At 24.3% G+C, this 12,079-nt stretch overlaps 3 protein-coding genes across 3 annotated transcripts; 1 reads left to right on the top strand and 2 right to left on the bottom strand.

The window, feature by feature from the left end:
* Positions 1-131: 131 nt before the first annotated feature.
* On the bottom strand, positions 132-2,501 carry DDB_G0276361 (hypothetical protein; the record flags this gene model as incomplete). Its single annotated transcript, XM_638107.1, has 1 exon — positions 132-2,501. The coding sequence occupies one exon, from the start codon at positions 2,499-2,501 to the stop codon at positions 132-134; it is 2,370 nt and encodes a 789-aa protein (XP_643199.1).
* Positions 2,502-4,274: 1,773 nt separating this feature from the next.
* Positions 4,275-5,118, top strand: sec11 (microsomal signal peptidase subunit; the record flags this gene model as incomplete). Its single annotated transcript, XM_638106.1, has 3 exons — positions 4,275-4,328; positions 4,405-4,514; positions 4,743-5,118. The coding sequence occupies 3 exons, from the start codon at positions 4,275-4,277 to the stop codon at positions 5,116-5,118; spliced, it is 540 nt and encodes a 179-aa protein (XP_643198.1).
* A 252-nt stretch (positions 5,119-5,370) lies between these two features.
* Positions 5,371-11,771, bottom strand: DDB_G0276383 (hypothetical protein; the record flags this gene model as incomplete). Its single annotated transcript, XM_638105.1, has 4 exons — positions 5,371-7,844; positions 7,923-8,948; positions 9,083-11,473; positions 11,582-11,771. The coding sequence occupies 4 exons, from the start codon at positions 11,769-11,771 to the stop codon at positions 5,371-5,373; spliced, it is 6,081 nt and encodes a 2,026-aa protein (XP_643197.1).
* Positions 11,772-12,079: the final 308 nt, after the last annotated feature.

Raw genomic sequence — 12,079 nt, 5'->3', positions numbered from 1 at the left:
AATGAAAATAAAAATAATAAATAGAAATAGTTAATAAAATAATTTACTTATAAATATATTAAAATTTTAATTTTAATTTTTTTAATTTTTTTTTTTTATTTTATTTAAAACACACACACATTAAATTTTATTTAATTTGATTGAGGAAACACAGAGAATTTATTTGAAACCTTGTGAGCAATATATTTTCCTTTTGCATAAGAAAAGAATCTTGCTTCATAATCACCAGTCTTAAGTGGAGCTCTAAAGGTTAATTCACCAGATGCAGCGGAAGTTGTATATTTGGAATGAATGTAATGTTTGTTATTAATTTCATCAACAGGGAAAATACCAACCCAATCGGAAGAGGAAGGAGCGGTTGTGTTTACAACATATTCAACTCTAAACTCTTGATCTGGTGAGAGGGTAAGACAAGATTGACTTTCACTAAGGACTTGAATCTTATCGTTATCAATGATTTCAAATGAGATCTTTGCTTGTTCATTATATTTGGTTGGATGTAAAAAGTAACGAATCTCATAGAGACCTGGTATTCTTGGTGATTTGAAAGTGATGGTACCAGAGGTTGAAGCATACAATGACTCAATGTAATGTTTATTACGTTGAATTGGATGATAAATACCGATCCAATCTTTAGTGTTGGCACCAGTTTCAGAGTTTACTTTATAGGTGACAGAGATTTCATCACCAATTACATGAGCTGATAAAGTAACGGATGGACCAACTTGAATGGAGCTAGACTTTTGAATAAGAGTATATTTATCCTTAAAGAGACGAGCTTCATAATGACCTGGAATAATGGATGGGAAACTAACCAAACCCTCTTTACCTTCTATGTGTTTGAAGGAGAGATAACGATCATTCTTTGGTTGGTGAGTTGGGAAAACACCAATCCAATATGGAGTACCATCTTCAAATTTATTTTCCAAATTCCAATGAACAACAATGGTATCGGTGGAGTTTTCTTCGAGACTTGAAGCCAAAGAGACTTGATTAGAGATGATGGTGTTATGAAGTTCCAATTCTTTATTTTTCAATTCTTGTTCCAATTGCTCCAATCTTGGTTTTTGAACAACCTCAAGTTCTTGAATTTGTTTGCGAAGTACATCTTTTTGTTGCTCAAGTTCTTGAATTTGTTTTTTGAGCTCTTCTTCATCAGAGGTTTTCTTTACGGTTTCTTGATTGAATTTGGTTTCACCATCAGCCAATCTCTTCTTGAGGTCTTGAATTTCTTGTTGAGCTTTCTCCAACATTGATTTGCTTTGATTTTGAGATTCCATTTCTTTTAGTTTCAAAATATCAATTTGAATTTGATTTTCATAGATCTCTTTCTTTTGTTTTTCAATCAATTGGAGATTCTCTTGTTCTTTTTGTTTTAAGAAAAAGGCTTGTTGTTGCATAAGGTTGGCCTCTTTGGATTTGGTTTCCAATGCAAGTATAAACTCTGCTTCTTGTCTCTTTTGTTGTTCCAAACGTTTGGCTTCCTCTTCGAGTTGTTGTTGTTTAGACATTCTTGCAATTTCTTGTGCACGAATTGCCGATCTCCTTGCTTCTTCTTCCATAGTTCTTTTTTTTAATTCCTCCTCTTTCTCTTTAGCAAGACGAACTTTTTCTTGATGTTCTCTTTGTTCTTGAAGAATACGGAGTCCTGCCTCTTCTTGTTTCTTGAGGATCATAATTTGTTCAAGTTCCAATTGTTTTCTTCTGGTCAATTCTTGTTCTTGTCTCTCGATTTCCAATTTCTTTTGAAGTTCCATATTTAATCTTCTTTCATATTCTTCACGAAGACGTTGTTGTTGTTCACGTTCAGCACGTTCCATACGTTGTTTTTGTTCACGTTCAATACGTTGTTGTTCAGTAAGCTTCAATTGTTCTTGTTTTTCTTTTTGTTTCTTTGCTTCAAGCATTGCTTCCTCTTCTTTCTTTCTCATTTCAATTTCAGCTTCAATCTTTTTAAGTTCTTCATTTGGATCAAATGTTAATTCTTTAATAGTTTTAATGGTTTGATCAATTGATTTATTAGATTGTTGATAAACTGCATAAATTGTAGATTGATCTAAACTATTATTTCCAATTAAATTTTCAATATCTTTTATTAATTCACTTCTTTCTTTATCTTGTTGTTGTTGTTGTTGTTGTTGTTGTTGTGGTTGTTGTTGTTGTGGTTGTTGTTGTTGTTGTTGTTGTTGTTGTTGTTGTTGTTGTTGTTGTGGTGGTTTTTGTTGTTGATGATATTGTTGATATTGTGGTGGTGGTTGTTGTGGAATTTGTCTATTTGATGGATAATTATTATTATTATTATTATTTGATTGTCTAAATTGTGGTGGTTGGTGTGATGGTGGTTGTTCTACTACTGGCATTTCAGATAATTCCAAAGCCGATGCATCAATTCCATAGTTATTTCTTTTTAAAACTTCTAAAATCACTTCTCTTTTATGACTAAATGCTAAAATCAATGAAGCTATCTTTTCTTCAATATCAAAATCATGGTTTGATGACATTTTTTATGGTTTATATTTACAATTGAAAAATTATTTTAATAAGACGATTTTTTTTTTTTTTTTTTTTTTCTTGTTTGTTTTTTTTTTTTTTTAATATGTGTGACTTTAATAATACAAATTAAAAAATTAAATAAAAATAAAATAAAATTAATATTATAAAATTATTTAACAATTATTATTATTTTTTTTTGAAATTGATTTTTCGTTTTCGACGTTTGGTTATTGTTTGGTGTAAATATTATTTATTAATTTATTATTTGTTTTTTAAATAAATAATAAAAAAAAAAAAAAAATAAAAAAATAAAAAAAAAAAATTTAATTAGTATGGAAAAAAAAAAAATGTGAGAAAAAAAAATTAAAATAAAAAAAAAATAAATTAAAATTAAAATAAATTAAAAAAAAAAATAAATTTAAATAAAAATAAGAATTTAAAAAAAATAAAAATAAAATTTTTAAAAATTTGAGTAGGGGGTTAGTTTCGATATATATCGAAAATATTAATAAAAAATAATTATTATTAATATTGATATTAACATTCCTTGAATAGTGTTTTTCACTTAAAAAATCATGTGATAATCATTTGTTTTAATTAAATATTAACTTTTTATTTATTTATTTTTTTTAATTTATTTTAAGCTATATTCTTTTTAAAATTATAAGGTTTATTTCCTTTTTTTTTTTTTTTTTTCTTTTTTTCTTTTTTTTAAAACTTTAAAAAAAAAAAGTCCAACAGGACATACTCATAATTTTAAGTTTTTTTTTTTTATTGTTAAAAAAAAATTAAATAAAATTTAATATTAATTTTTTTTTAACCTCCACCCAAATTTGGGAGTCCTATTTTTATTTATTTTTATTAAAGTATTTTTTGTATTATTTATATTTATAATTATAATTAATATTGAATGAGCTAGATGTTCTGGTACATAAATTTTCTGAGTCTCAAACATGCCTAAAAATTTCCAGCTTTTTCATAAAAAATAAAAAAAAAAAAATTGGTATTGTTTTTTTGGTCACTGTTTTTTGGAAACAGAAAGAGAACTGATTAAGAAAGTGCCAAGTATTATTTTTTAAAATAATGAAGAAAATACTTCAATATATAAAGCCAAGACTTCAGAATTGGATTTATAAATTGAAGATGCATTGGCCAATTAATTCAATTTCTAGTCAAATGATAAAAAATGATGTTTCAAAAAGATTCAACTATTCTGCAGTATACTCTTGCTTTTTGTGTAATTCCTCCTATTGTACATTTACAATATAGAAACTATTTTAATTCTGTGGATACCCTCATACTTTCACCATTGGATAACCTTCTTTTTTTTTAGAATGTTATTTCAACATAACATTTATTAATAACCATCAAATACACATATCGATTTTAATGTTTTTTAAATACTCTAAATTATTATTGTTCTAAAAATAACTTTTCAAATTAAAAAAAAAAAAAAATTTTAAACCCCATAATGAAAATTTTACCCTTTTTTTTCAAAGATAAAATAAAATAATAAAATATTTGTTTAAATAAAGGATAATAAATTATATCAAAAAGGTTCTTTAATAAAAAGAAAAAAAAAAATAGATTTTAATGTTAAATTTTTAATTTTTTTTTTTTTTTTTTTTTTTTTTTTTTTTTTGAAGACAAATCATTTTTTTTTTTTTTAAAAAAAAAAAAAAAAAAAAAAAAAAAAAATTTCATTCATTTGTTAAATTAAAGTTTGTGTTCAATATAAATAGAAATCTTATTAAAAAAAAAAAGAAAAAAACCAAAAAAAAATGAACGATATAATATCAAAAATCAATCCTTTTAGCAGCATTCCAAAACACCAAGTATGTAAAATAAAATATTTAATTTAATTTTTTTTTTTTACCAAAAATCTTTCTCTAATCATTTATTTAACTTAAGATTGCACAACAAATTGTAAATTTTGGATTGATTGTAGCAACAGCTTTAATGATATGGAAAGGTTTAATGATTTTCAGTGGAAGTGAAAGTCCAATTGTTGTAGTTTTAAGGTAATCATTCATTATTATAAATATTATCAACATCTTCATCATCACCATTATTATTATCTCAATAATGTAGATAATCTTATAAATCATGGTGCAAATAAATAATAATAATAAATAATAAATAATAAATAATAAATAATAAATAATAAATAATAAATAATAAATAATAATAATAATTATTATTATTATTAATGAAACTGATGATTAATAATAATATTTTTAAAATAATAGTGGAAGTATGATTCCAGCATTTTTTAGAGGCGATCTTTTATATTTAAATATGGAAGATGGACCATTTAGAGTTGGTGAAATTGTTGTATTTAAAATTGAAGGTAAAGAGATACCAATCGTTCATAGAATATTACAAATACATGAAAAAGAAGATGGTTTATATGATATTAGAACTAAAGGTGATAATAACAATGTTGATGATGTTGGTTTATATTCACCAGGTCAAAGATGGTTAAGCAGAGATCATATCATTGGTAGAGCTAAAGGTTTCCTTCCATCAGTTGGTATGGTAACAATTGTAATGCACGACTATCCACAATTAAAATTCTTTTTGGTTTTCGTTTTAGCTGTATTTGTATTATCAACGAGAGAATAATTTATCAATATATAGGATTCAAAAAATAAAAAAAAATTTAAAAAAAAAAAACATTATGAGAAGAAAAAAAAAGATACAGATTAAAATTAAGAATATTATTATTTTTTATTGACATTATTATAAATGGTTTTATTTATTTATTTAGACCAATCAAATTTTTTATTTAATTAAATTTATTTTTATTTGCCTTTTTTTTAAAAATCTAGTAAGTTAAAGTTTTTTTTTTTTTTTTTTAATTTATTTATTCAATATTTAAATTAAAAGATATTTTTTACAAATTTTTCTAACATATGGAATATTAATTGGGAGGAGACCACTTTCTTTAGGTTTATCAGATTTTTTTGATTTTTTACTTTGATTTACTTGGTCATTATTATTTTTTTTAGAACCAGATAAGGTCGATAAGAAATTTTTATATTTTTCTAGGAATTGTTTGTCGCTGTCGGATTGTAAAATCAAAGAATACTTTAAGTTTTTTTCTTGAGTTTCCAATTGGAATGTTTTTAAAGTATCCTTCATCATTACACCTTGAGATCTAAGTTTATAAGTGGCACGATAAATACATTCATCAATTGATAACTCTGGGTAAGTTGAAATGGTATGTTCAACTTCTTTTCTAACGAGGGCACTAATTGAATCTAAATAGATTGCATCTTGAGCGGAACCAACAATAAAGTCTGATAAAATTTCTGATGAGGTAAGATTTACGCATTTACCTTCGGAAATTGATGCGATAGCATTCAAATAATCTGATGAATTTGGTGTAGGTCTACATGAAACTGTGTAAAATGTAATACCTCTACGAACCAATGATCTAACCAGTTCAATACTATCATGGCCACATGGACAACCATTAGGATGATAATCTTCGGAATAAGTTTCATTCAATTTACTATCGAAACCATGTGCTGGTGCATCAGTAATTAGTATACAAATTTTTGAAGCATTTGAACGGAATTTTAATTTGGATACTTCATATAAACCATCTGCAACAGCTTCGGGATGATCATTACCACCAAAGGCTTTAATAGTTCCAATATTCTTTTTAACCAATGGTATATCATCAGTGAATTCGTAAACAATAGTTGGTGATTTATCAGTTGGTAAATAAATTATTTCATGGTCATTATAAAACACTAATCCAACATTAACATTTACTTTTGCTTTTTCAATTCTATCCACAATCGATGTAATCTTTTCTTTAACTTCTTTAATCTCCCCGCTCATACTGCCAGTGGAATCAATACAAAATACCAAATCTAATGATTTGGAAACTTGATGATCTCTTGACATAAAACGAGTCCAAATATTTGAATTTAATGAACATTTTCTCCATAATTTACAAACCATTGAACATGCAACTAATGAATCACTATCTAATAAATATCCAAATAATATTGAAACTTGTAAACTATCTAAAAATACTGGTTTTTTTTCATTTTTATTCTCTAATATTCTTGATGTTTTAATTAATTCATTTGATAATAATTCATCTTTTAATTTATTATTATTATTATTATTATTATTATTATTATTATTATTATTATTATTATTATTATTATTATTATTATTATTATTATTATTATTATTATTATTATTATTATCTTTATCTGTTACTTTATTTTGAATTAAATAAACATCTTCATTTATTAAACATTGATCATTAACTTGTTTTAATAAATTAATATTAAAAGTCATTTGATTATCATTTAATAATATTACCAATTTTTCATTTAAAGTGTCAAAATGTAATTCTTTTGAAACATTAATTAGTTTTTCATATAATTCTTGAATTTTAGATGTTGATAATTTACTTGAATCTTCTAATGAAATATAATTTTTTAAAATGAAAAATAATGATAGAATTGTTAAAGTATTGTAAAATAATTTTGAATTAAATTTATCTAAAAATAATTTGAAATTTGAAATTCCAATTGAGTCTATCAATAAATTTAAACAATCAATTTGAATTAGAAACTCATTTGATTGACATGATAGAGTTGTTAACATGTTATCAATTTTTGTGACATCTGGTTTATTTTTATCCAATTTAAATTGTAACGGATGAATATTATAATCTCTTTTTAATTCTGTTACCATATTACCCTCTTGTTGGTGATCAAGGAATGATACAAATACCAATTTACAATTTGGTGAAACTTCATCAAGATATTTTTTAAATAATTGACAAAATGAATAACCACGGTAATTACAATTCTCTTCCTCATCGGTTACAATAACTAAATACTCTAATTTTTCTTTCTTTTCATATAATGGATATAAACCAGCAGCTGGTGATGTTGCACCAGTACCAGAAATTAAATCTGAAACTTTGAATACCTCTGAAATGGCTTTGATATTTAATGGTGCAAAAATTGGTGCATGATTAAAGAATTTTAATGTTGAGTTTGGTGTTAAACAAGTTACCAATGATGCAATTATCGTTGCCAATCTAATTGCAACATCCATACTTGATGAAGCATCGCCTAATGTTGCCAAAGGAGGTGGTAATGATATTTTTGATGTAAATAATCTAACATTCTCTGCAATAATTGGTAATAGATCTTTAAATACTGGAATACCATTAGATTGTAAATACATTGCTTTTTCTAATAAAACACCATATGATTGAGTTAATGTCTCTTTATGAAGTCTATACGATAATAAATTATCAACTTCAAAGCAACATAATTCATGATACCACCATAATACTGTATTAATGTCCTCTATTTAAATAATTAAAAATATTAAAATAAATTCAAAAAAACAATAAATAATAAATAGTAAATAAAATAATTACATACCATATTGAGCAATTATTAATTTTAATGAATCTGGAATTTTTGATGGATCAATTGTTTTTCTAATGAATGAATATGAAGGTTTATATGTTAAAAGAATTTCTTTTAATGTATTAATTGATTTTTCTTCATCTTCTTTGGTAATTAAATCATTACCAACACTGCATGTAATAAATTCAAACTTTGAAAATGCTTCAACAATTGTACCCCTTGGAATTTTACCAAACACTGCATCTAAAAACCAACTGCATTGAAAATCCATTGGTGAAAAATGTAATAAATCAGCCATCTCTCTAAAAGTTTCTCTTGATTTACCCATTACAAAAAACTCTAATGTTGATGTTGGAATCTGTTTAAAATATTGTTTGAAAATATTTACAATATTACCACTTAATGAAACTTTACAATCATATTTAGATAATTGTTCAATTTCACTTTCCATTCTTTTTATTGACTGATTAAACCTAAATTCTAATAAATCTTCTGTTATTCTTTTTGATTTTTTATTTTCATTATTTGATTCTATCTCTATAGCATTAGTTTTAATACTAGATCCAACTGATCCGACTTTTGATCCACCCCTTCCGCCTCTTGATCCACCCCTTCCGCCTCTTGATCCGCCTCTTGATGCTCCTCTTGATCCACCTCTTGATCCACCCCTTCCGCCTCTTGATCCGCCTCTTGATGCTCCTCTTGACCCAGTTTTAACTGGATTAATATTATTGTTATTATTATTATTATTATTATTATTATTATTATTATTATTATCATTTTGTTTATTTTTTAAATTTTCTAAATATAATTTTGACTCTTGATCTAATCTTTCTCTTCTTTTTTGGTGAGATTGATTTGCTTTATTTATTTTTGAAACAAGTTGATTTATTTTTCTTTTTGAATCTAAAATTTTAATAACTTTGGAAATTTCTTTGAAAGTGTACTTTTTATTATATAAAATAAACTTTGCAAATTCATAGTTTTTACTCTGGAAAGCACCACATAACACATTAATTTTCAATTTTGATGATAAATCTAATAGGAATAAAACAAATTAAAATTAAAATAAAAAAAATAAAAATAAAATAAAATAAAATTAGAAAATCTACAAATGTATAAATAATCTTTTTTTTTTTTTTATAATTAAAAAAAAAAAAAAATCTATTTACCAATTGTATTTAGTAAAACCGAATAGATAGAAATGAAATTTGTTTTATTTTCACCATTTAATTGGCTTGAAACATCATTAATTGAAAGGTCACCATCTAAAATGATTGATTTTGTATTGACAATTGAATCTTTTTTTTTATCATCTTGATTACTTTCATTGGAAGGTTGAATAATTTTTGATTGTTCTAATTTCATTTTTTGAATTTCTTGATCCAATTCAAACTGTGGAATATACAAAGAACGATCTAAAGTTGAAAGTGAATCAAAAAGGAATTGAATACCTTCATCCTTTGGCAATTTAATAAAATCCTTTTGTATTTTTGTGAATAATTGTTCAGCTTTTTCATTCTTGTTATCTTTTGAGATTTTAATGAGACGATTTAAATTATTCTTTATCATTAAAAGTGCCATATTACCAATTGGTGTTGTTTTATGATTTCCAAGTAAAGAGCATACATTTTCAATTCCCAATTCAATATTTAAACCAAATGACATTAAACGGTTCTTCTTTTCTTTAATCATTTGGTAGAGTTGTTTATCACCAACACATTGTAAGATGTTTACAAATAAATCTAATTGATCTTTAAAGGATTCAGACTCACATGATAAACTTGAAAGTACGCCATCAATTTTTGAAACGTCTGGAGAACTACGATCAAAGAGAATTTGAATTGGTTCAATACCTTTTGAACGTAACTCTGTAACCATTTGGCCCTTGGCATGTAATGCAAGGAATGAAACAAATACCAATTTACAATTAGGTGCAACTTCTTTTTGATAACGAATGAATAAATCAGCGAAACGACCATGTTTAAAAGAATTCTCTTCTTCATCAGTTACAACGACAATATAATTCTTTACGATTTTATTATTGTAAAGTGGATAAAGGGATACACTTGCATCTGTACCACCACCAGCTTTAACCAAATCTTTTAATTTGAAGAGATTATCTAAACTATCTACTGGAATTGGTGATGGGTTATCTTTGGTATCGAAAAATGTTAAATGAGCACCAGGTGTTAATGAGGAGATGATAAAGCTAACAATATTACTTAAACGAATTGCAACCTCCATTGAACCAGATTTATCTCCAAAAATTGAAATTGGTGCTGGTAAAACAAATTTCTCTTTAAGGGCAGATATTTTATCAATGATTGCTTTGAATAAAACTTTAAACAATGGAGAATCTTGATTTAATGACATTGCTTTCTCCAATAAAGTACCGATGGAAACCTTTTCTAAACTTTCACCATCTTCAATACGTTTAATGATAAAATTGATAGAATCATCATGTTTGAATTCATGTAACCACCAAATTAATGTGTCGATTTCTTCATACTCTGAAATGAATCTCTTCATTTGATTGTCTAAAATTCCACTGGGTAAATTCTTTCTAAGGAATGGATAAGTTGGTTTAAACTTTTTAATTAATTCAAATGCAACTTCATTTGTAAAATAACCTGGAGTTTTTAAACTCTTTTCAAATTCATAAACATGAGTACCTTCTTCTGCTGGTTTACCAAACATTACACTAAGGAACCATGGTACTTCACTTGAAAGATCTGATGGAGCCAAATGTAATAATTTACAAATACTTCTCCATGTTGCTTTTGGTTGACCAAATGAAAAGAATAATAAAACTGATGATGGAACTTGTTTAAAATAATGTTTGAAAATATTTACAACATTTCCACTTAATGTTGATTCATAACCATATGATACTAATTCTCTAATTTTATTTTCAATTGAATTAATTGAATTTTCAAATCTTCTTTCAAATAATAATTCTCTTTTTTTATTTTTTTCTCTTTTTTCTTTTAAAATATCTTCTTTTGATTTTTCATTATTATTATTATTATTATTATTATTATCATCATTATTATTATTATTATTATCATTTGATTTTGATTTTGATTTTGATTTTGATTTTGATTTTGATTTTTTACCAACTTTTTTAGATTTTTTAATTGGAGTTTTATCTTTTTCTTTTTCTTCTTCTTCTTTTTTCTTTTTTAAATCTTGTTTTTCTTTGTAGTTTTTTTCAATTTCTTTTTGTTTTTCATTTTTATCAGTAAATTCTTTTAATTTTTCTTCTTTAACTTTTTCATCAGATTCTAATGATAATTCTTTTAATTTATTTTCTAAAAGTTGTTTTTGATATTCAACACTGGCATTATTTAATCTTTCTTTACGATCTTGATATTTATTTTTAATTGAGTCGATTTTTTCATATAAAATTCTAATCATTCTTTTAGAATCCATAATCTTTAAACATTTTAAAATTTCAACAAATGTATATTTATCAGTATCTAAACAACTTCTTGCTAAATTATATAATTTAGTATCAAATGCTGATACTAAAAAATTACATTTTGTATTTGAGTGTAAATCTAAAAATAAAATAAAAAAAATATTTATTAATATTATTAATTTTTTTAAAATTGTTTTCTAAACATTTATTTTTTTTTTTTTTTTTTTTATAAAAAAAAATACTTTACCAACAGTATTTAATAAAACAAGGAATAATACAATATATTCATCTTTAAAAGATGAGTTTAAAATTAATTTTGACAATTGAATTGTTAATTTTGAATTTGTAATAATTAATCTAATATCATCAATATTATTTATTGAACTCATATCAATGATTTGAGCATCTTCTTTTTTTAAACCCTGGTTATCTGTCATTTTATTGGAAATTTTTTCACTATTTTTTTTATTTATTTGTTTATGATTTGGAAAGGATTGCAGTTGAAGAAAATTTAATAAACGTAAATTAAAAAAAAAAAAAAAAAATTAGAAAAAAAATTGAGAAAAAAAAAGGAATAATTCTGATTTTTTCAAAAAAAAATAAGAAAAAGAATTCTTAGTATTTTAACATAATAATAAAAAGAAAATATCTTTTTAATTTTAAAATTTATATGAAAAATCATGATTTTTTAATCTTTCATTGGTTGATCTTAAGATATTTTTAAACCATGCGCCTTTTTTTTCTA

The sequence above is a fragment of the Dictyostelium discoideum genome (genome assembly GCF_000004695.1).
Source record: "Dictyostelium discoideum AX4 chromosome 2 chromosome, whole genome shotgun sequence".
NCBI classification, from domain to species: Eukaryota; Evosea; class Eumycetozoa; order Dictyosteliales; family Dictyosteliaceae; genus Dictyostelium; species Dictyostelium discoideum.
This window is presented reverse-complemented; position numbering and strand designations above follow the sequence as displayed.